At 44.0% G+C, this 25,983-nt stretch overlaps 1 protein-coding gene across 2 annotated transcripts in view; it reads left to right on the forward strand.

Annotated features, from left to right (window-relative positions):
- Window positions 1–25,983, forward strand: part of ksr2 (kinase suppressor of ras 2) — a 163,558-nt gene that overhangs the window by 15,783 nt on the left and 121,792 nt on the right. For both annotated transcript variants that reach the window (XM_045225796.1, XM_045225795.1), the window contains exons 3-5: window positions 784–934; window positions 12,404–12,439; window positions 12,848–13,391. In XM_045225796.1, the coding sequence (XP_045081731.1) occupies window positions 784–934; window positions 12,404–12,439; window positions 12,848–13,391 (731 nt within the window). The remainder of the gene's footprint in view (window positions 1–783; window positions 935–12,403; window positions 12,440–12,847; window positions 13,392–25,983) is intronic.

The raw sequence follows: 25,983 nt of genomic DNA on the forward strand, positions 1-25,983 counted from the left end.
TAATAATTTTGATCTAAAAGGCAAACCTGGTCTTATATCAGCATTCTCTGATACTCTATGTAAATAGGGGCCCATTCTCATTTGCTTTTAACAGTACCAAGAATTAGAACAGGTCATGGTAGAAATAGTTTTAGTTACTCAGCTCCGTGGTCCTGGAATTCTCTCTTGAACATTTTAAAATCTGATGATCTAGTTACGTTGGTGGAGTTTAAACACTTGGTTGATGTAAATATCATAGAAGAGTGTAATTGTCTTTAGGACCGCTGTTTTTTTTTTGTTATGACATTTGTGTTTCTTTACGTAATATGTAATTGTTGTACTGTATGTGTGCCTATAGTTTTGTTCAATGTTGTGTTAGTGTATGTAAGTAGTTTTGTCTGAAACTTTGTGCCCACTGCTGCTGTTGGATAAGGTCTCTCTTGAAAAATAGATTTTATCTCAATGAGAAAAACCTGTATAAATAAAGGTAAGAATACATCAATAAAAATGAGTGTTAAACTCAATTCCTGGAAGACCACAAAGTCTGCTGGTTTTCATTCTTCCCTTTAAATTAGTGTCTGATTTAGACCTGGGAAACCAGGTGTGCTGACTCCCTGTGTGGGCGAAATTAAAACTTGCAGTCGCTATTGCCCGCAAGAGCTGGAATTTGACTTACAGTACTTGAGTGTTAGCCTGGGTGCCAGTCTGTTTATGCTCTTTTGCCAGCTCCTTATGGAATTGTCAATGACAATGGAGTAGGCAAAAGCACTGGGACCAGGCTACTTGTGTGTGTGTGTTCTGTAGGAGATGGGTCCGGGCGATGTGACTCTGGAGGGGCTGCTGGAGATGAGTGATGAGCAGGTGTGTGAGGCCATGGAGAAGTTTGGAGCCAACGACGAGGAGTGTGCCCGGCTCAACGCCTCTCTGTCCTGCCTCAGGAAGGCCCACAAGTCAGGTAGGAACCCTACACACACGGGGGGAGGGGGAGAAGGAGAGAGGGAGGAGAGAGGGAGGAAAGGCAGACAGTGTAGGGCCGTAACACATGCCATCTCTGGGGAAGGGAGAGAGAGAGGGAGGGAGGGAGGGAGGGAGGGAGGGAGGGAGAGAGAGAGAGAGAGAGAGGGAGGGAGGGAGGGAGGGAGGGAGGGAGGGAGGGAGGGAGGGAGGGAGGGAGGGAGGGAGGGAGGGAGGGAGGTAGGGCACTCTGGAATGTAACCGTGACTCTTTTCCAGGTTGTTATTGCCTTAGCAAGGCTACAAGCGAAACATATGTATGTATCTCGTGAGATCAGGATGGTAGTCCGAGGCTATCTACACAGTTCATGAGGAGTTTTCATAAACTGGTGAATGTCACCCTCTGTTGACCGGATTTTGCAACACATGAATTCAGTAGGATGCAGTCTCAGAAATGTGCCTTCAGTCTGGAAACTGTCAAATAAAACATTTAGAAGTTGGTCATTGTTTGATATGGGGATATTATGCATTTGTTCACAATGAGGGCTGGAGTTTACAATGACTGGTGGGATTGAATCTGTTGATTCTGCTAGTTTATTATGTTGTGTTAGTGCTGGGCTAGGGCAAAAGCCTGCACACCATGTGGGTCTCCAGGACCAAGGCTTGATTTGTGCTATTTTGCCCAGAATAGAACAGAAACAGTTTTCACAGGGACATATCTAGGGTTTAAATGATCGATATTGAGTAATTAATAACTCCTATATTGGATTAATTAAGATGTAGTCTCTCTGCCCCTGTTTACTGTAACAACTACAGCTAGTCAACCCCTTATCTGTGACTGTGTGAAAATTCTCACAGTAGTCTAGTCTCCTCATTCCTCTCCATGGGTGTACCTCAATTGTTAAAAGGCTCTCCTTGCCTCCTTTCCTTCATCTCATTTACATTCTTTTTTTTACATTTTTTGTCATTTAGCAGATGCTCTTATCAAGAGCGACTTAAAACACTGTTGTAAAAGAATCAGACAGGTGAAACAGTTTGCTTTCACCTGTCCAGTGTTTTCAGATTAGCATAGATGAAGGGTGGATACGAGGAGAGGAGGCTGCTGTAGACCAGTGGTTCCCAACCAGGGTTACTAGGACCCTTGGGGGTACTTGGCCTATCCATAGGGGGTACTTGGCCTATCCATAGGGGGTACTTGGCCTATCCATAGGGGGTACTTGGCCTATCCATAGGGGGTACTTGAGAAGATTCATGAGACCATAGGCCTACTGGTAAAATGCACGAGGGGATACTTCAGCGGTACTCTGGGCAGAGCAAAATGTAGTTGGTGGTACAGTAACCGAGAAAGGTTGGGAACCACTGCTGTAGATTATTGAGATGCACCCTCCGAGCACACAGAGCATTTAGTCCAATGCCATTTTGTCCAATAGAGGGCAGCACAGACCACATGTTTATTTTCTGAACTGAACAGCATAGTGTTGTAGTGTTGCGGGCTGAACAGATGGGGGCACTAGACCATCAGGAAACCAGCACTATCACTAGGTTTGATAACAAGGTTTGATAACCTGTCATTTGATGCTTGCGTGTTCCTCCTACACACACGCGCGCACACACACACACACACACATACACACACCTAACCTTTTTATTTAATACCCACCAGATGTGTCTCTCAGATGAGTCACTGGGAATACTTTAGGACATGTTATCAAGCCAAGTTGAGAAGAGTTGTATTGTCACTGCAGTGTTCTCCTCATTAAAACCATAGTACACAGACCGTTTTCTTTTCTCCAAATGAAAAAACCTTCAGGAAAACCTGGTCATGGACTAAACTGTTGTCAGATAACACAACGCCCCATTGGCCCAAATGCTCATCATCGACTCACTTCCCTTCACTCCTTTGATTCTACACACAGCTAACTCCAGTAATAATAAAAATAGTAGTAAAGGGGAAACTCACCTCATCCACCACTAATGTGTGGAACCCGCTTGGGTAATGCACGGCAACCATTTTTTGTGCCAGAACGCTCAGCTAGCATGGTGTAGTGGTAAGGAGTGAAATATGCCAATTAGAAATGATGGTAAGATTAGGTGGCCATGATGGAATGGGGCCAGGTCACCGGGGTTAACACCCCTACTTTTGCGATAAGTGCCATGAGATTTTTAACGACCACAGAGAGTCAGGACATCCGTTTAACGTCCCATCCTTGCTACGCAGGGCAGTAGGCAGGTTCATTGTAACCTGTGGGTGTTGAATAGGCTCTGGGCTGGGGTGAGATAGTGGCTGGATACACACACACACACACACACACACTGGTCTGACCTGGTTTGTGTGTCTGTTCCTGAGGCATGATTAGATTGTAGCTGGTAGCTGATTGGCGGCTGAGCTCTGACTTCCTCCACAGGAGCCGGCCAGGCGGTTGGACGCCCATACAGGGTCCAGCTGGGTGTGTGTGTTCTTGTGTTTGTCCTTGTGTGTCTGTGTGTTTGTCTGTCTGTGTCCGTCTCTCTCTCTCTCTCTCTCTCTCTCTCTCTCTCTCTCTCTCTCTCTCTCTCTCTCTCTCTCTCTCTCTCTCTCTCTCTCTCTCTCTCTGTGTGTGTGTGGAGGGATGCGTGTTTGTGCGTCTAACTCTTGGTTTCGATCAAGCCTAATAGACTACCACACATAGGCTAGGCGTATACATGAAACAGATCCAACCCAGCCCAACTCACCCCAACTATACATTATATAGCAACCCACCCCATGGATAACTAAGAGCTGTAGATCTGTATTATACCGACGGTTCCATTAGAAACTGCTGCTACTGCTGCTGTGCTTGTTCTCCAGTCCTCCTGGTTCACACAGGCAGCAAAGGGGCTAAGACACACACACTCGTAAGGGCACACACACACATACACACACACACACTAATGGGCTCTTTTCAAACGGGTGGCTGGGGAGAGGTGTGAATGTAATAGCAACACCACACTCTGCACTGCTGCTATAAGTCTGCACTGCTGCTATAAGAGCCACTCATACGCCCAGCCTCAGCCCTTTCTTTAAACCTAAAGGGAAAGAAAATGACCACCACTACACCCTCACGCTCAGCCCTCACTTTTAAATATTACATTTGTTGTATGTTTTTAAATGATCTGAGAGGAACGTGGCACGTTGGGAGGATTCGTCATTGTCCGCAATGGAAGCCTGTCTTTGTAACTCCTACGCAGAACATGAATACGCAGAATATTCTCTTGCCTCGAATCACATGAAAAAGTAATAATTGTCACATTATTTTGTAATGACTCTTAAGGCCATCGCAGACTTTGTTGGCCAGCACTTCTGTGACTAATAAAAACTTAGTTGTGTACAGGATTTGTAACCTCACTTGGACTCCTCAGTTTGAAATGTCTCCACCCGCACAGCCGAATTGCTAGCCTTTTGGTGGCGTAGCTGGTTAAGATGTTTTCAAAGGGGTGGTAAAGTCCCACGTCATTTCAACGTGGCTAAGTGGGTCATATTTAGTTGAGACATTGATCAATGAGATTACAACCTATATTCACCCACTGAAAAAGACTGCCAAAAGTTAGATGAATGTCCAATGTGTTATCACTATGCTTTCAACCATGTAAAAGCAAAACCAAATTCCATTGGAAAAACAATGTAAGATTTTTGGTTTAGTTGTCACCCAAATATCTATCACTGAGCATTCAACCATTTAAAAGCACAGCAAAGTTCAAATGTTCAGATATTTTTATTTATTTATACAACAACTTAATGTGTTATCACTGTGCTTCATCTAATAGCAGAACCAAATAACCTGGATTGTAGTTGAGATTACTTTAAAAGTACATGGTGCAAGTGATCAATGCCATAAGAGATTCTGCGCAGATTATTACAGTAATTGTGAAGATCTCCACTGACCTGCGCTTTATATGATTAGATAAGAAGAAATGTAGTTAAAGTAACATCAAAATGTGGCCGTGGATGTGTTACTCATTTTAAGGTTGAATGTCACATTAGTTTGTAAGATAGCCTTAACTTTAGGCTATTTACTGAATAATAAAAGTAATATTGAATTGTGTTTGGTTGACAATGCAACCACATATCAACATTTACATTTATCTTCTGCTTGGATAGTTCCATCTGTGCCACTGACTTAGTCTGGATTTAATTCCAGTTTGTCTACAAATGAATAATTGATAGGATCGATTCACGTCTCCATCTCAACCAAAAATCTAAGTTATAGAATATGACTAAATCAAATCAAACTTTAAATGCACTTTAAATAAAGTTTGATTTGATTAAGTCCTATTCTTTAACTTTGATTTTTGGTTGATATGGAGACGTGAATCCAACATATTAATTTTTTATTTGTAGACAAACTGGAATTAAATCCAGACTAAGTCAGTGGCACAGATGGAACTATCCAAGCAGAAGATACATCTTCTTCATATGTTGATATTTGTTTGCGTTTACAACCAAACAAAATTCAATATCACTAAATATCATTACATTTGAAATCAACTAGAGCTTGAAACCCTAGACCTATTGTATTGTCTATTGTTAGTTGAATTCTGGGTTGAATTGAAACAATAGCTGTTGATGACTTTGCAAATGCTATATAGGCCTAAATATCATCATTGATGAGTGATAAAGTATGGTCACATTTAATTTGCTCGGTTAAACCTACCCTTGGGAATGACTTCGATAGCAACAGTGAATTTATTTAGTTTTTAAGGGGAGATTTCTCAACAATCATGCTCACGATAGCACATTGGTAATAGTCAGTGACAAATATCAAAGCTAAACAGGGATGGGCTTGGTTAAAACCTTGCATGGGAGACCAAAGGGTAGCAGTTGATAAATCAATCCTCAAGTAGGAGATGCTGCTCAGACAATTTTTTTCTTCTTCTGATAGTGTATATAACGTAAAAAATTGGACAATCTTTTAAAGGTACAAATTCAACATATTTTATACAAGGGTTATCTATGTTAAAATTTGATTACCATGATGACATAATCCTGTGGTTGAAATTTCACCCTCAAATCCAATGTATTTTCCACGTAGATTCCACGTCACAATACGTTGCCAAATTACATTGAACCAAAGTTGATTCAACCAGTTTGTGCCCAGTGGGGTGTGTTTGCGAGACAGAGGTTAAGCAAGCACAGTGACGTCCGTCACAGTTGCATCCATAAAAACGTTTTAGAGGTTCAAATAGAGAAACGTAACGCGTAATTGCATTGTAACAAGTGAGTCAAGTAATACACTTATGGGAACTGAGAATGTCAGCTATTAAGAACAATGCCATTAAAGTGCTTAGAATAGTTTATTGCGTTAACAACAAATGCAAGGTGATTGTCGCTTTCAACAAAGCGCTTGGTTTGTATTTCAGCTCACGAGTTGCTTTAGTGATGACTCATATTAGTCCAGCTAGGGGCTCGTCAGTCGGTCCTCTGTGTTGCTGCAATATCCACACATTATATGACCCAGCATGCCCCTCTTCAGGAGCACACACACACACTGTAAAGCCAACATCCTGCCTTGTCCTTACTAATAGTGTTGATCTAGCCCTAACGCTGAGAGCTAAGTTTACATGAGAGAGACAAGTCGTGCCCCGAAGTAAGTCTCAGATACAGTATCCGTCCTCACTCATCTTTTCATAATTAAACGGACTGTCCCACGCCTACCCTGCCTTAAGACCGGTTCACTTACACTCACCACTAATTGGCTTCAAATGACGTCTGTGAGTATAGAAAAAAAGGAGAACAGAGGAGTGTGGGAGAAGAGAAGAGGAGAGGAGGAGAACAGGGGAGAGAGGAGTAGAGGAGAGGAGAAGAGAGGAGCATGGGAGACGAGGAGAGGAGGAGAAGAGAGGAGTAGAAGAGAGGAAAGAAGAGGAGAAAAGAGAGGAGTGAATGGGGAAGGGAAAGGAGGGAGCAGCGAGGAAAAGAGGAGAAGAGGAGAGGAGGAGTGGGAAGAAGTATGGTAGAGGAGGAGAGGAGTATGGTAGAGGAGGAGTGGAGAGGAGGAAAAAGGGGATACGAGGAGAGGACAAGAGGATAGAGGAGAGGAGAAGAGGAGTAGGAAAAGGAGAGGGGAATGAAGAGCCAGAATAGGGGAGAGAAATGAGGGATGTTCACAGATGCCAGAAGGTGGAGAAACAACTTTTAGGTCACCTATCATCTGGACAATGATAGATTAGTTAGCCAACATAAAGCGCTATCTAGCAACTGCTGATGCCGTAAGAACCACCATCGTCTACCATCATCCCATTCAAAAGACGGAATTAAAAAACAATCCTTCCAGGGATGCTTCCGGAGCAGCATATGGCATTCTTTCACAAAGTGTGTGTCCCAAATGCCACCCTATTCAGTACTTTTGACCAGAGCTCTATGGGCTCTATGTAGGAAATAGGGTGTCATTCCCCACGCAGCCTTAGTATGGCAGTTTAATGGACCAGATAGAATCCCAGTGGCCTTTCTCTGCCATTTACCACACAACAGCACAAGCCTGGGCCTAATAGGTCCAATTAGTATGCGGTTAACCGCCTTTTCTCCCAGCACTCTCCCCATGCAAAGATCTCCTGTTAACAATGGGGATGTATAACGTGTTGGCCATTTACTATAAATCATCATCTTGGATAATTACTCATAGAGTACATCTCCTCTGACTGGTGTATTGTTGGGCTAAAGTGTTGCGAAGCACTATGGAGATACTTCAGGCTACTGTACTGTATAGGGCGTCTGCTGCTGCCTAGTGACAACACAGAGAATACTGGCTGTACACGTCACTCTACAGACAGATGGAACCAAAGAACTAGAATGAATGGGCTTTGGAACATTTGTGAGCTATGGGGACTCATAGGGTGCAACAGAACGTAATTGTGAGCTATGGAGGAGTCTTGATGAGCAATCGGGATCCCCATAGAGAAGGAATAAATAGGACAAAGAGCTAAAGAATGTATATTGTATTTTTATTGTTCTAAGTGAGATCACATGAAGTAACTGCAGTCGAGTTCTGTTACTATTTTGCTAAACCAGTTGCTAAGACTCTTATTGAATTTAATTCCGCTGCTCCATCTATCGCTGCATATATTGTCTGAGACTGCCATCGTAGAAGTCATTTCTACTGACGTCAAAGTGAGGGGTGTTGTACAAAACAAGTAATCAGCGATTGGATCGTCTCTTACCAATGAAAGGATCAAAGCCATTGACTAATTTCCGAAATGGCACGTTACCTGAGATACTTTTGAGGAGATGGGAAACTCCATTGGAATCGTATTAACGGCCATTGTGTAAGTTGCCCATGCGTCATTAATAGGCCGCGTGGTGCATTCTGGGCGATTATGGGATAAGGAGAGCACTCCTTCAAGAAGTGAATAGGAGTCAATTGGGCGTAAACTCAAAAACCCAACATTAGCATGAATTTCGTGAACAAGAAGTACAACATTACAAATATTTTCCGAGATGTGAGATAATTAACTTGTTCTCTGTAATATCATATAACTTTGGAATGGTGACATTAGGTACTTTAGAGGAAAATAGGCAGATTTCTCGACAGATGGGATTGTGTGACGATTAGTTTAGCAACCAAATGATGCAGCATGACAACGTGAATGCGATTGGTCGACATTGTGCTGGGTGGGGCGTGATACGTTCCTCCATTCATTGTCCAATGGGATTCTTATCTCCTCCTTTCTCTAATATCTCTGGCTTTACCCACTTGTGTTCAAGCTCTGGCCCAACTCATCGGAACAGTTTTTTGAATGTGTTCGCATACACACGGTGAGGAGATCAATTCCAGACTCATCGTGGAGAAGAAACATTAGTGGGCTTGGAGTTTGGCCAGAGCGAAGTGGATGGGTAGCCAAGCAACTAAAATACTAGGATAGTCGGTCAATTAAAGGGGCAATAAGCAGTTGAAACAATAACAAAGCAGATACCCCGCCCCTGTTTCGGTAAAAAGCTGAGGGATGGGGCTGGAGAAATGTAACCACTCTCAAATTCATAGACAGCGCTATGGATACAAGGACCATGTTTTGAGGCTATATAGTGTTTGTTTACATTTACTTTGTTTACGAACATTGGAGTAAAACAAGCTTATATTTTGGGTTCTGATGGGGTACGACAGTTAAACTAAGCTCATGAGGCACTAATAAGTTAAACTCTTCAAGAATCAGTGGGTACATATCATTAATTAATAAATCTAAAAATTGATGTAGCAACTGCAGATTGCCCCTTTAAGTTGTTACCGAGGCAATGTTTTTATGTATCTGATTACACTCCATTCTCTCTCTACTGTATTGGCCTTCCCAGAACTGATAACAGAATGAGAAGACTCCAAGGAAATGGATACTCTATGACACTAGACATGGACTATTCACTATTCATCAGTTACATGGATGTTTGCAGACAATATTGGATTATGCAGGTCTTGTGTGTAATTAGTGGCTGGGCTGTGATTTGATCTGAAGCCTATGGTAATTGGACTAAAATCCTCCTCAGCATCACAGGCTTCGTGTGTGTGTGTTTCATTATCATCCATATTTACAGACCTAGTGTCAGTTTACTGGCATTCCCGGGTGAAGAAGGCTCTTTGATGATTTCGAAAAATTTCAAGTGAGGAGATGCCAAACTTTTTAATTTCAAGTGGCTTGTTTGTCGTACGTTTTTGCTAATGAAGGAGGCTTGATCGTGCGTCATCCTCCCCTTCTATTTCTTTCTGAGCAGTTGAGGAGCGCTCCGTCTGGCTCTTTCCCTGTTGCATCCTGGTCTTGTCTGAGGAGTTTGGTGCACTGTGCAGCACACTTCAACTCTGTTTCAGAGTCCCCACAGTGTGTGCGTGTGGGCTTGCGTGTATGTGTGTGTTTGAAGTGCGGGAAGGAGGCTGGTGCCTCTCCAGGAGAGAGTAGAGCACAGAGGTACTCCATTAAACAGGCTAAGTCTCCACCCCAATACCCCTGTATACTGTTTAACCCCATATAAAGTTCTCCCCGATCATTAGAAGTCTCTCTCATCTCAGGGATTAACTAATTTGCCCCTGCTAATGCATGAAGTTGATTAATATGCAACGCCATGAGTAACTATGGGCAAAGTTGTATTATTGTATGTTGAGACTGAGTGCAGCACTGATAATGGTTGTGTGTAGGATATCCATGCAAGCAGACAGTCCACTGTAGCCTATATGATCAGATCGTAAACTTTCCATAGTGTTGTTTATCTGAACAACAGATCATGACGTCCGCCATAGAACTGCAATGACTAACTCTAATGTCCAGTGCAGTTTGAACTCTGACCTGGCTGTAAGATACCCCTCTAAAATACAGACTGGACCGCTAGTTGTGAGGGATGTAATTTGACAGCCAACCCGTCTCCCAGTCCCAGTCTGTGCCTCTTAATGGACACATCCCTGATGACTTCTCTAGTCTATGTACACAGAGTGTACAAAACATTAGGAAAACCTTCCTAATATTTAGTTGCACCGCCTTTTCCCCTCAGAACAGCCTCAATTTGTCGGGGCATGGACTCTTCAAGGTGTCGAAAGCATTCCACAGGGATGCTGGCCCATGTTTACTCCAGTGCATCCCACAGTTGTGTCAAGTTGACAGGATGTCCTTTGGGTGGTGGACCATTCATGATACACACGGGAAACTGTGGAGCGTGAAAAACCCAGCAGCGTTGCAGTTCTTGACACACTCAAACCGGTACGCCTGGCACCTACTACCATACCATGTTCAAAGGCTTTTAAATATTTTGTCTTGCCCATTCACCCTCTGAATGGCACACATACACAATCCATGTCTCAATTGTCTCAAGGCTTTAAAGTCCTTCTGTCTCCTCCCCTTCATCTACACTGATTGAAGTGGATTTAACAGGTGACATCAATAAGGGATCATAGCTTTCACCTGGATTCACCTGGTCAATCTATGTCATGGAAAGAGCAGGTGTTCCTAATGTTTTGTACCACGCAGTGTATACTGTACTCTACTGTCCCGGGGACACTGTTTGTCTCTCGCTGTGGGTGTCGTGCGTGGTGTGTGTGTGTGTGTGGGGGCGGGGGCTGTGCTTTGGCGGAGTGGGTGGGGTTATATCCTTCCTGTTTGGCCCTGTCCGGGGGTTTCTTCGGATGGGGCCACAGTGTCTCCGGACCGCTCCTGTCTCAGCCTCCAGTATTTATGCTGCAGTAGTTTATGTGTCGGGGGGCTGGGGTTAGTTGGTTATACCTGGAGTACTTCTCCTGTCTTATCCAGTGTCCTGTGTGAATTTAAGTATGCTCTCTCTAATTCTCTCGTTCTCTCTTTCTCTCTGAGAACCTGAGCCCTAGGACCATACGTCAGGACTACCGGGCATGATGACACCTTGCTGTCCCCAGTCCGCCTGGCCTTGCTGCTATTCCAGTTTCAACTGTTCTGCCTGCGGCTACGAAACCCCTACCTGTCCCAGACCTGCTGTTTTCAACTCTTTAATGATCGGCTATGAAAAGCCAACTGAGAGACCTGAGCCCTAGGACCATACGTCGGGACTACCGGCCGTGGTGACTCCTTGCTGTCCCCAGTCCGCCTGGCCTTGCTGCTATTCCAGTTTCAACTGTTCTGCCTGCGGTTATGGAACCCCTACCTGTCCCAGACCTGCTGTTTTCAACTCTTAATGATCGGCTATGAAAAGCCAACTGAGATTTATTCCTGATTATTATTTGACCATGCTTGTCACTTATGAACATTTTTGAACATCTTGGCATGGTTCTGTTATAATCTCCACCCGGCACAGCCAGAAGAGGACTGGCCACCCCTCATAGCCTGGTTCCTCTCTAGGTTTCTTCCTAGGCTTTCGCCTTTCTAGGGAGTTTTTCCTAGCCACCGTGCTTCTACACCTGCATTACTAGCTGTTTGGGGTTTTAGGCTGGGTTTCTGTACAGCACTTCGAGATATTAGCTGATGTAAGAAGGGCTATATAAAATAAAATTGATTGATTGATTGATTGTGTGTGTGTGTATACTGTACTGTCCCGGGGAGTGTCTCAGTCAGACGCAGGGGGAACATGTACTGTCGTCCTGAAGATAAACTTTGATCCCTGACCTCAGACGAGAGGCCTTAAGACGCTCAGTCGCTCACTCTTGTTACTTCAGCCCTCTCCCTCTCTCCTTTCCCTATGTGTCTCCCTCTCCTCCACATCTCTCTATCCCTCTCCTTCTCCCCCCAGAAATCTTTGGTGGGCATGTCTTAAAACATTACAGAGAAGGAATCATTTCCTAAGGGATAATTTTTTCCTTCAAGCCTTTCGGGAGAATGCATAGCCATTATTGAGCTGATTCGGATACTGCATTCAGATCAGTGTTGAGTTTTAGAGAATGTGATTAGTACAATGGCTGGGTCTCTGATGGACAGAAAGAGAGCGGAAACCAATAATAATCGACCCGGGTACCACAGAATATTTTAGCCATATTTTTATCAAATCAATAAACGTTTGTTTCCTTCTCTTTTCTTTCAAGAACAACTCGAGGATGACTCATTGCCCAATAATGGAGGTGAATATTTCCATTTAAGCTGAAAATATTATTTCTCTCTTCACTGCTCTCCCAAACCAAACTCCTCTGTCTCACTTATTCAACATCAACCTCATCTCCAGCTTCTCATCTAATGTTTCGTCATCAAGGTGGTTATGGTTCATCAAGCATCACTCTCCTCTACTCCTCTCCTATCTGAGCCCATGCTACATTACATCTGCTATTGATGTCAGATCCATGCTCTCTCGCTTTTTTGCTCTATCATCAGGCAATTCTTTTCTAATCCAATTTTTTTTTTTTTTATATTTAAATGACATGTATAAATGTAAATAATTAAGCAGAGTCAAGGTATCAGGTAATTGTTTGTGGTTAAATGTTATCTGTAACATGTTTCTTGTTTCTCCTCCTCCTCCTCCTCCTCCTCCACAGCAGGCAGCCATGCCAAGCAGGACTGGTCCATCCAGTGGCCCACCTCCGAGTCTGGCAAGGAGAACACTCCCTTCCCCTCTCCAGAACCCAGCCAGTGGGTCCGCTTCCAGCTCTCCCAAAGCCCCATGGTCCAGGCCAAGTACAACCAGCAGCACCACAGCCAGTGCCACAGCCCCCAGGCATTGCTACCCTATGCGTACGGCCCCTACGTCCAGCCAGACCGCCTCACCGTGGACAGCCACCTGGGTCTGGGGGCCTTCCCCCCCATGGACACGGGTCACCGATCCCTGCCCCCCTCGCCCCGCCAGAGGCACTTTGCCCACACCCCTCCCCGGACTCCCCTGGTGGTCAACACCATGACCCCCCCGGGCACGCCCCCCATGAGGCGCAGAAACAAGGTGAAGGCCCCTGGGACGCCCCCGCCGCCCAGCCGAAAGCTCATCCATCTGCTGCCGGGCTTCACGGCGCTGCACCGCTCCAAGTCACACGAGTTCCAGGTGGGAAACCGCGTAGGTCTGGAGGCAGCTGACACGCAGACACCCAAGTGAGTCATTTTTTATTTTATTTTTTTACATCTGGATCCTTTAGGTTAGAAACCTATTTTGCAAGGCACCCCACATGGTGACCTGCCCACTGGCCACATGATACAACAGCCATTTTGAGTAAATTGTCATAAAGTTGTGATAAAGTGTTTGACTTTTGTGGGGCTATTGGTCGACTACAATAACAACACTTGTGCTTCTGGTTGTGATTTTGGAGCAGTTTGTTTGTTGTACCAACAAATTTGATTCTGCTGGGGGACAAGGCTATCAATGCGTTTATGGATAAAGAGAGAGAGCTTGCGGTCAGTATAATAAAACTAAAGCATATACAGTGGGGAGAACAAGTATTTGATACACTGACGATTTTGCAAAAATCCAGAAAATCACATTGTATGATTTTTAAGTAATTAATTTGCATTTTATTGCATGACATAAGTATTTGATCACCTACCAACCAGTAAGAATTCCGGCTCTCACAGACCTGTTAGTTTTTCTTTAAGAAGCCCTCCTGTTCTCCACTCATTACCTGTATTAACTGCACCCGTTTGAACTCGTTACCTGTATAAAAGACACCTGTCCACACACTCAATCAAACATACTCCAACCTCTCCACAATGGCCAAGACCAGAGAGCTCTGTAAGGACATCAGGGATAAAATTGTAGACCTGCACAAGGATGGGATGGGCTACAGGACAATAGGCAAGCAGCTTGGTGAGAAGGCAACAACTGTTGGCGCAATTATTAGAAAATGGAAGAAGTTCAAGATGACGGTCAATCACCAGAGGTCTGGGGCTCCATGCTAGATCTCACCTCGTGGGGCATCAATGATCACGAGGAAGGTGAGGGATCAGCCCAGAACTACACGGCAGGACCTGGTCAATGACCTGAAGAGAGCTGGGACCACAGTCTCAAAGAAAACCATTAGTAACACACTACGCCGTCATGGATTAAAATCCTGCAGCGCACGCAAGGTCCCCCTGCTCAAGCCAGCGCATGTCCAGGCCCGTCTGAAGTTTGCCAATGACCATCTGGATGATCCAGAGGAGGAATGGGAGAAGGTCATGTGGTCTGATGAGACAAAAATAGAGCTTTTTGGTCTAAACTCCACTCGCCATGTTTGGAGGAAGAAGAAGGATGAGTACAACCCCAAGAACACCATCCTAACCGTGAAGCATGGAGGTGGAAACATTCTTTGGGGATGCTTTTCTGCAAAGGGTACAGGACGACTGCACCGTATTGAGGGGAGGATGGATGGGGTCATGTATCGCGAGATCTTGGCCAACAACCTCCTTCCCTCAGTAAGAGCATTGAAGATGGGTCGTGGCTGGGTCTTCCAGCATGACAACGACCCGAAACACACAGCCAGGGCAACTAAGGAGTGGCTCCGTAAGAAGCATCTCAAGGTCCTGGAGTGGCCTAGCCAGTCTTCAGACCTGAACCCAATAGAAAATCTTTGGAGGGAGCTGAAAGTCCGTATTGCCCAGCGACAGCCCCGAAACCTGAAGGATCTGGAGAAGGTCTGTATGGAGGAGTGGGCCAAAATCCCTGCTGCAGTGTGTGCAAACCTGGTCAAGACCTACAGGAAACGTATGATCTCTGTAATTGCAAACAAAGGTTTCTGTACCAAATATTAAGTTCTGCTTTTCTGATGTATCAAATACTTATGTCATGCAATAAAATGCAAATTAATTACTTAAAAATCATACAATGTGATTTTCTGGATTTTAGTTTTAGATTCCGTCTCTCACAGTTGAAGTGTACCTATGATAAAAATTACAGACCTCTACATGCTTTGTAAGTAGGAAAACCTGCAAAATCGGCAGTGTATCAAATACTTGTTCTCCTCACTGTACGTTTGTAAAGAGTGAAGTTTAACTTGCTTCAACAGGTGGTCCACTTGAGGCACACTTTAAACTTTCAGAATCTCATTTCTAGCCCTCTGATACAGCAAGTATTTAAAAAAAATAGTAAGATTAAGTTCCAAATAAGACAGAGGCCACTCCCAGGAAAGCAACTCAATCTTACATTTACTGTCTAACTGTTTTTATTAAAATAATAATACGATTAAGATAGACTTCTATATAAAAGAGAGGAAGAGGGTACTCATAGGAAATATTGTATTGTCTCTAACTGCATTTAATAAAACAGTTAGACAATAAATGCAAGATGGAGCTGCTTTCTGCCTTCTCTCTCTCTCTCTCTCTCTCACTCACTCACTCACTCACTCACTCACTCACTCACTCACTCACTCACTCACTCACTCACTCACTCACTCACTCACTCACTCACTCACTCACTCACTCACTCATAGTACTCTATTTACTCCTCTATCTTTCTTCCCGAGGCCCAATCAGCTTAATTCGTTCAGTTTAATTCACGTCCATCAGCGCCCGTAGAAAAACAATGGCCTATCAACAGAACAGAGATAACAGAGAGCTTGGCTGGGAGCAGGGCGCTGAGTTCCTGACCGAGCCACTGCACCGACCGTGCGTCTGGTCTGGTGCAACCCTGATCAGATCAGATCAGCTTGTATCCTCTGCTAACGGGCCAGGCCAGAGAGGATCCACCAGAGTACCTAGGGTAATCAGGAACCAGCAGTCAGGAAAGGAGTGCCCCTCAGGAGAGTAACAGTCATTTTTACAATACAATTATATGACAGTGGCCTACTTGGTGAGTTAATATTTGGAGGTTATATTCCTTCTTTATGACCGCCATCTGGGTTGTGTTCTGCTCCGGTTTGTGTGTGTGTGTGTGTGTGCACATATTTGTCTGTCCTGTGAGGTAGTGGATAAGCAGAGCAGTGAATAGGGACTCACACAGCATTAGAGAATTGATTACCGGTCCCTGAACACTGATAGACTGCAGGCTCAGAGTTAAGTTCTCTAATCAATGACCGTACTGGACCATGCCTGGAAACACTAGGACTCATCTGGACCAGACCTGGGTTCAAATACTATTTAGGGTACTTCAATTACTTTCAAAGACATTTGGAAGTAAGTGTTTCAATATTTTTTTATTTGAAAAGACAAGTAGTTGGAAAGTATTTGAAAATACTCAAATACACTGAATCAAATACACGCCCATGCATTTAACCCAGGTATTTGAAAATAGTATTTAAAATTAGTATTTGAAAATACTTTCAAACAGTAGGCTATTTATAGGAAATTATTTGAAAATACTTTCAAATACTACCAATAGAAGTAGTTGATTCGGGCCACATTATTAGGAAATACTCAAATATATGTACATAACAACAACAAAAACTAAATTACCTCGTACCCCTGCACATTAACTCGGTACTGGTACTTCCTGTATATAGCCATGTTATTTTTTACTTGTTATTGTTATTCGTTATTCACTGTGTATTTATTCCTCCTGTCACTATTTCTATTTTTTAAATTTTGTTTTTAATCTTTAACTCTGCATTGTTGGAAAATGACCCATAAGTAAGCATTTAAATGTTGGTCTACACCTGTTGTTTACAAAGCATGTGACGAATACAATTGGATTTGGTTTGATTTAATAACAAATTCTCAAATACACATGTATTTGAACCCAGGTCTGATCTGGACACAGTGGGGAGTAGCATAGTGCAGTTTTTCACTAACCTCTCCTCCGGTTCCCCCAACCAGTTATACTGTTCCAATCTATTCCTAAACTAGCACACCTGATTGAACTAGTGAACTACTCAGCCAGCCCTTGGTTTATTGAAGGCATAGGAAACACTGGCTTAGTGCTGTCTCTCTGCATGCATTATACATGGCACACAGGGGATAAGTAGAAGTCTACATTTGGTTCAAATAGCTCACTTGTTTCTCCTAATCTGATTTCACGTTTTGTTCTACCTTTATGTTTCAGTCTCTCCTTATAGTAGGGGCAAACCTTGGGCACGTACGAAGTAAATATGGCCCCTTGTTCTTCAGTGGGTTATACACTGAGTGTACAATACATTAGGAACACCTGCTCTTTCCATGACATAGACTGACCAGGTGAATCCAGGTGAAAGCTATGATCCCTTATTGATGTCACTTGTTACATCCACTTCAATCAGTGTAGATGAAGGAGAGGAGACAGGTTAGAGAATTATTTTTAAGCCTTGAGACAATTGAGACATGGATTGTGGATGTGTGCCATTCAGAGGGTGAATGGGTAAGACAAAATATTTAAGTGCCTTTGAACAGGGTATGGTAGTCGGTGTCAGGCGCACTGGTTTGAGTGTGTCAAGAACTGCAACACTGCTGGGTTTTTAATGCTCAACAGTTTCCCGTGTGTATCAAGAATGGTCCACCACCCAAAGGACATCCAGCCAACTTGACACAACTGTGGGAAGCATTGGAGTCAACATGGGCCAGCATCCCTGTGGAACGCTTTTGACACCTTGTAGAGTCCATGCCCGACGAATTGAGGCTGTTCTGAGGGCTAAATGGGGTGCAACTCAATATTAGGAAGGTGTTCCTAATGTTTTGAACACTCAGTGTAGTTGCTGGTGTCATTATCAGAGGATCCTGTTTTGAAAGTCTCTGAAATATTGAAAAAGTTTAGTTACTAGCTTTTGAGTTTGGATCCTGCGACACGGTTGGCATCAGTCGCTGAAACCGCTGCTATCTGACCAGTGATCCTGCCGACCAAGGGTCTGATGAGCTGCTTGGCGTAGCAGCTGGTCTAGCTGCCACTATTAGCTGCCTATCAAGCTAGCAGGGTTTCCTTGAGGGCTTGAACGCATTCCGCGACACGGTTAGCCCTTATGGCTGGGACCGTGGCTTGTCCCCGGCTTGAGACTGTCTAGATCCCTGTTGTTTGTTGCTGTTTCCATCTTCCCTGCGACCTGCTCTGTCTGGAACTGAGAGGAGTAACAGCGTAACCTACGTTGCTACTATGACAAAGACCAAAGCCAGTGGGAGTACCGTTGAGGACAGTGGTGTCTCTCTATCACAGGTGAAGGATATTTTAAACGAACAAATACAGTGGGGAAAAAAAGTATTTAGTCAGCCACCAATTGTGCAAGTTCTCCCACTTAAAAAGATGAGAGAGGCCTGTAATTTTCATCATAGGTACACGTCAACTATGACAGATAAATTGAGATTTTTTTTCTCCAGAAAATCACATTGTAGGATTTTTAATGAATTTATTTGCAAATTATGGTGGAAAATAAGTATTTGGTCACCTACAAACAAGCAAGATTTCTGGCTCTCACAGACCTGTAACTTCTTCTTTAAGAGGCTCCTCTGTCCTCCACTCGTTACCTGTATTAATGGCACCTGTTTGAACTTGTTATCAGTATAAAAGACACCTGTCCACAACCTCAAACAGTCACACTCCAAACTCCACTATGGCCAAGACCAAAGAGCTGTCAAAGGACACCAGAAACAAAATTGTAGACCTGCACCAGGCTGGGAAGACTGAATTTGCAATAGGTAAGCAGCTTGGTTTGAAGAAATCAACTGTGGGAGCAATTATTAGGAAATGGAAGACATACAAGACCACTGATAATCTCCCTCGATCTGGGGCTCCACGCAAGATCTCACCCCGTGGGGTCAAAATGATCACAAGAACGGTGAGCAAAAATCCCAGAACCACACGGGTGGACCTAGTGAATGACCTGCAGAGAGCTGGGACCAAAGTAACAAAGCCTACCATCAGTAACACACTACGCCGCCAGGGACTCAAATCCTGCAGTGCCAGACGTGTCCCCCTGCTTAAGCCAGTACATGTCCAGGCCCGTCTGAAGTTTGCTAGAGTGAATTTGGATGATCCAGAAGAGGATTGGGAGAATGTCATATGGTCAGATGAAACCAAAATATAACTTTTTGGTAAAAACTCAACTCGTCGTGTTTGGAGGACAAAGAATGCTGAGTTGCATCCAAAGAACACCATACCTACTGTGAAGCATGGGGGTGGAAACATCATGCTTTGGGGCTGTTTTTCTGCAAAGGGACCAGGACGACTGATCCGTGTAAAGGAAAGAATGAATGGGGCCATGTATCGTGAGATTTTGAGTGAAAACCTCCTTCCATCAGCAAGGGCATTGAAGATGAAACGTGGCTGGGTCTTTCAGCATGACAATGATCCCAAACACACCGCCCGGGCAACGAAGGAGTGGCTTTGTAAGAAGCATTTCAAGGTCCTAGCCAGTCTCCAGATCTCAACCCCATAGAAAATCTTTGGAGGGAGTTGAAAGTCCGTGTTGCCCAGCGACAGCCCCAAAACATCACTGCTCTAGAGGAGATCTGCATGGAGGAATGGGCCAAAATACCAGCAACAGTGTGTGAAACCTTGTGAAGACTTACAGAAAACGTTTGACCCGTGTCATTGCCAACAAAGGGTATATAACAAAGTATTGAGAAACTTTTGTTATTGACCAAATACTTATTTTCCACCACAATTTGCAGATAAATTCATTAAAATCCTACAATGTGATTTTCTGTTTTTTTTTTTCTCATTTTGTCTGTCATAGTTGACGTGTACCTATGATGAAAATTACAGGCCTCTCTCATCTTTTTAAGTGGGAGAACTTGCACAATTGGTGGCTGACTAAATAATTTTCTTCCCCACTGTATATATTTCTACAAGCAGTTGTTACAACAACAAGAAAATAGCTTCAAGTGTTATGTCCAAATACTGGTGGAGTCAACTAATAAAATAATGGACAACCTGACCAGAGAGGTCCAGGACATGAAGAACAGTTTGCAGTTCTCCCAGGGTCAGCTCGATGAGTTTAAACAGGAAAATGGCAAGGTGACAGCAATCTGTAAGTCATTGAGAGAGGACATCAGTTCTGTATGTGATTCCATGATAACAATGATGGAGAAATCTGATTATCTCGAGGGACAATCAAGGTGGAACAACATTGTTGTGGACGGAATTGCAGAATCACCACATGAGACCTGAGGACAAAGTGAGGGAAATTATCTCGGAGAAACTGAAGATGGACCACAGGAAGATTGAGGTGGAGCACGCCCACATGATTGGAAAACCCACCACTGGCCCAGGTGACAGGCCCGATAGTGGTCAAGTTCCTGAGGTTCAAGGACAAGGTAGCTGTTCCAGAAAGAACCAAGAACTTGAGAGGATCGTACATCTTCCTCAACGAGGACTATCCTGAAGCTGTGCGCAAGAAGAGAAAATAACTTATCCTGGCCATGAAAGCTGCCAGAGCGTGTGGGGTCATCCACCATGACAGGCTCATTGTCCACCCTCCCTCCCAAAAGCCTGGAAGGGATGAGAGAGCCAAGCCTATGGGTTCGTAGTTTCAACCCCACAGCACACACACTAACTGATGAATGGACTGCTGAATGTTTTTCTTTTTTTCTTGTTTGTTTGTTCTTTTCCATATGATGTCTATCTCTGAGAAGCTACCCAGGAAAGGGCTGAAAATAGCCAATATTAATATATGTAGCCTTAGAAATAAGGTCCATGAAATCAATAACTTGCTAACATCAGATAACATTACTATATTAGCCATTTCTGAGACTAGGAAATTCCTTTGATGATACAGCAGTAGCAATACAAGGATATAACATCTATAGGAGAGACAGGAATTCTTATTTACATTTACATTTTAGTCATTTAGCAGACGCTCTTATCCAGAGCGACTTACAGTTAGTGAATACATATTTTTTTTTTTTATACTGGCCCCCCGTGGGAATCGAACCCACAACCCTGGCGTTGCAAACGCCATGCTCTATCAACTGAGCTACATCCCTGCCGGCCATTCCCTCCCCTACCCTGGACGACGCTGGGCCAATTGTGCGCCGCCCATGAGTCTCCCGGTCGCGGCCGGCTGCGACAGAGCCTGGATTCGAACCAGGATCTCTAGTGGCACAGTTAGCACTGCGATGCAGTGCCTTAGACCACTGCGCCACTCAGGAGTACAGTCTTATGGTGGAGGTGTTGCTACATACTGTGCATTCGTAAAGTATTCAGACCCATTGACCTTTTCCACATTTTGTTACGTTACAGCCTTATTCTAAACTTGATTAAATTGTTTTTTTCCCTGATCAATCTGCACGCAATACCCTATAATGACAAAGCAAAAACAGGTTTTTATACATTTTTGCAAATTTAAAAAAAAATAAAAACGGAAATATCACATTTACATAAGTATTCAGACCCTTTACTCAGTACTTTGTTGAAGCACCTTTGGTAGCGATTACGGCCTCGAGTCTTCTTGGGTATAACGCTACAAGCTTGGCACACCTGTATTTGGGGAGTTTTTCCCATTCCTCTCTGCAGATCCTCTCAAGCTCTGTCAGGTTGGATGGGGAGCGTTGCTGCACAGCTATTTTCAGGTCTCTCCAGAGATGTTCAAGTGCGGGCTCTGGCTGGGCCACTCAAGGACATTCAGAGACTTGTCCCGAAGCCACTCCTGCGTTGTCTTGGCTGTGTGCTTAGGGTCGTTGTCCTTCTGGAAGGTTCTCCCATCTCCACAGAGGAACGCTAGAGCTCTGTCAGAGTGACCATCGGGTTCTTGGTCACCTCCCTGACCAAGGCTCTTCTCCCCCGATTGCTCAGTTTGGCCGGGCGGCCAGCTCTAGGAAGAGTGGTTCCAAACTTTTTCCATTTAAGAATGATGGAGGCCACTGTGTTCTTGGGGACCGTCAATGCTGCAGAAATTTTTTGGTACCCTTCCCCAGATCTGTGCCTCAACACAATCTTGTCTCAGAGCTCTACAAACAATTCCTTTGATCTCATGGTTTGGTTTTTGCTCTGACATGCACTGTCAACTGTGGGACCTTATATAGACAGGTGTGTGCCTTACCAAATCATGTCCAATCAATTGAATTTACCACAGCTGGACTCCAATCAAGTTGTAGAAACATCTCAAGGATGATCAATGGAAACAGGATGCACCTGAGCTCAATTTCGAGTCCCATAGCAAAGGGTCTGAATATTTATGTAAATAAGGTATTTCTGTTTTTTATTTGTAATACATTTGCAAACATTTCTAAAAGCCTGTTTTTGCTTTGTCATTATGGGGGATTGCTGATTTGTGTAATTTTTTAAAATCCATTTTAGAATAAATCTGTAACGTAACAAAATGTGGAAAAAGTGAAGGGGTCTGAATACTTTCCGAAGGCACTGTATATATATATATATATATATATATATATATATATATATATATATATATATACAGTTGAAGTCTGAAGTTTACATACACCTTAGCCAAATACATTTAAACTCAGTTTTTCACAATTCCTGACATTTAATCCTAGTAAAAATTCCCTGTCTTAGGTCAGTTAGGATCACCACTTTATTTTAAGAATGTGAAATGTCAGAATAATAGTAGAGAGAATGATTTATTTCAGTTTTTATTTCTTTAATCACATTCACAGTGGGTCAGAAGTTTACATACACTCAATTATTATTTGGTAGCATTGTCTTTAAATTCTTTAACTTGGGTCAAAAGTTGGGTGAATTTTGTCCCAATCCTCCTGACAGAGCTGGTGTAACTGGGTCAGGTTTGTAGGACTCCTTGCTCGCACACGTTTTTTCAGTTCTGCCCACACAATTTCTATAGGACTGAGGTCAGTGATTTGTGATGGCCACTCCAATACCTTGACTTTGTTGTCCTTAAGCCAATTTGCCACAACTTTGGAAGTGTGCTTGGGGTCATTGTCCATTTGGAAGACCCATTTGTGACCAAGCTTCCTGACTGATGTCTTGAGATGTTGCTTCAATATATCATGATGCCATTTATTTTGTGAAGTGCACCAGTCCCTCCTGCAGCAAAGCACCCCCACAGCATGATGCTGCCACCCTTGCACTTCACGGTTGGGATGGTGTTCTTCGGCTTGCAAGCTACCCACTTTTTCCTCCAAACATAACGATGGTCATTATGGCCAAACAGTTCTATTTTCAGACTAGAGGACATTTCTCCAAAGAGTACGATCTTTGTCCCCATGTGCAGTTGCAAACCGTAGTCTGGCTTTTTTATGGCGGTTTTGGAGCAGTGGCTTCTTCCTTGCTGAGCGGCCTTTCAGGTTATGCCAATATAGGACTAGTTTTACTGTGGATATAGATACTTTTGTACCTGTTTCCTCCAGCATCTTCACACAGTCCTTTGCTGTTGTTATGGGATTGATTTGCACTTTTTGCACCAAAGTACGTTCATCTCTAGGAGACAGAATGCGTCTCCTTCCTGAGCGGTATGACGGCTGCGTGGTCCCATGGTGTTTATACTTGCGTACTATTGTTTGTACAGATGAACGTGGTATCTTCAGGCGTTTGGAAATTGCTCCAAAGGATGAACCAGACTTGTGGAGGTCACCAATTTTGTTTACATTTACATTTTAGTCATTTAGCAGACGCTCTTATCCAGAGCGACTTACAGGAGCAATTAGGGTTAAGTGCCTTGCTCAAGGGCACATCGACAGATTTTTCACCTAGTCGGCTCGGGGATTAGAACCAGCGACCTTTCGGTTACTGGCACAACGCTCTTAACCACTAAGCTACCTGCCGCCCCGGTCTTGGCTGATTTCTTTTGATTTTCCCATGATGTCAAGCAAAGAGGCACTGAGTTTGAAGGTCGGCCTTGAAATACATCCACAGGTACACCTCCAATTGACTCAAATTATGTCAATTAGCCTATCAGAAGCTTCTAAAGCCATGACATCATTTTCTGGAATTTTCCAAGCTGTTTAAAGACACTGTCAACTTAGTGTATGTAAACTTCTGACCCACTGGAATTGTGATACTGTGAATTATAAGTGAAATAATCTGTCTGTAAACAATTGTTGGAAAAATTACATGTGTCATGCACAAAGTAGATGTCCTAACCGACTTGCCAAAACCATAGTTTGTTAACAATAAATGTGTGGAGTGGTTGAAAAACAAGTTTTAATGACCCCAACCTAAGTGTATGTAAACTTCCGACTTCAACTGTATGTATATATATATATGTGTATATATATATATATATATATATATATATATATATATATATATATATATATATATATTCAGAGCCATATCCCTGTAATGCTTAGAGAAGATCTCACGTCAAGTGTTATTGAATTGCTGTGGTTGCAGGTTCAACTGCCTCATCAAAGCCTTTTCTTTTGGGGTGTTGCTATAGGCCATCGGTGCTAACAGTCAGTATCTAAATAATGTGTGTGAAATGCTTCATAGTGTCACAATGCTGGGCTTGAACTCCGGTCTCAGATGTGGAGAGCTGGGGGTAATACCCCTTAGCCACAGAGGAGGTGTAGTAGGACCCAAATGAAACACCCAAGGCAATACTCCAGGCAAGTAGATTTAATGTAAAAACAAAGGTTCCTTGCACTTCAAAAATAGTCCAACAAAAGTTCTTCTCAGAAAGAGGTATATTAACAAAACAGGAGGCAAAACAAAATAACTCCCCGAGGGGAGAAAAACAAACTAAAGATAACTTAGAAAACCTTACTTGGAAAGACACGGTGGAACAAAGCAGGAGACACATAGCCAGGACTCAATAACCAAGTGAGAAACAAGGGGAAAACACACAGCTAAAATACACAAGGGGAAACAAGGCACAGGTGACCTGGATCAAGCTAATTAGGACACACAAGGAAGAACTAAGGCAGAGGGGGAACACAGATGACCTCTAGAGGCCCGGAGACAAACAGGAGGCAGGAAGCTGACAGGACCCCCTCCTCTAGGAACGACTCCTGACGTTCCTTCCAGAACACCCCGGCCCCAGGGTGCGAAAATCTCGGATCAAACCTGGGTCCAGGATGTCCCTGGCTGGAACCCAGGAGCGCTCCTCTGGCCCGTAGCCCTCCCAGTCCACCAGATACTGCAGAGAGTTCTGGACCCTCCGGGAGTCCAGTATCCGGCGGACTGTGTAGGCTGGCTGGCCGTCAATCATCCTGGGAGGTGGCGGGGGTCTGCGTGGGGGGGCAAAAGGAGAAGACAAGACAGGTTTAAGGAGTGAAACATGGAAAGTGGGGTTAACTCTAAGGGAGCGAGGCAGAACCAAACGATACGAAACAGGGTTAACCTTTCTAGCTATGCGGAAAGGGCCGATGTATCTCTGGGAAAGCTTCTTGGATTCGACCCGGAGGGGCAGGTTCTTAGTGGCCAACCAAACTCTCTGACCAGCTCGGAAACTAGGGGCCGTCCGGCGGTGTCGATTAGCCTGACTTTGGTATCTCTGGGAGGTCCGAAGGAGGATACACCTGGCCTTCTTCCAGGTCCGCCTACAGCGTTGGACAAAGCGCTGGGCCGAGGGAACACCAACTTGCGCCTCTTCCTCTGGAAATAATGGAGGGTTGTAACCAAACTGGCATTCGAAGGGGGACAATCCGGTGGCTGAAGACTGGAGGGTGTTGTGGGCATATTCAGCCCAAATGATATAGGTGGCCCAAGACGTGGGATTACTGGCCGCCATACACCGCAGGGTGGTCTCCAGATCCTGATTAATCCGTTCCGTTTGGCCATTAGACTCTGGATGGAACCCCGACGATAGGCTGGCTGTGGCCCCAATAAGCCTGCAGAAGGCCCCCCAAAACCGGGACGAGAATTGGGGACCTCGGTCAGAGACCACGTCCAGGGGAATGCCAAATATCCGGAAGACATGGTTCATGAGGAGCTCAGCAGTCTCCTTAGCCGAGG

The sequence above is a fragment of the Coregonus clupeaformis genome, chromosome 16 (assembly GCF_020615455.1).
Source record: "Coregonus clupeaformis isolate EN_2021a chromosome 16, ASM2061545v1, whole genome shotgun sequence".
In the NCBI taxonomy this organism is placed as follows: Eukaryota; Metazoa; Chordata; class Actinopteri; order Salmoniformes; family Salmonidae; genus Coregonus; species Coregonus clupeaformis.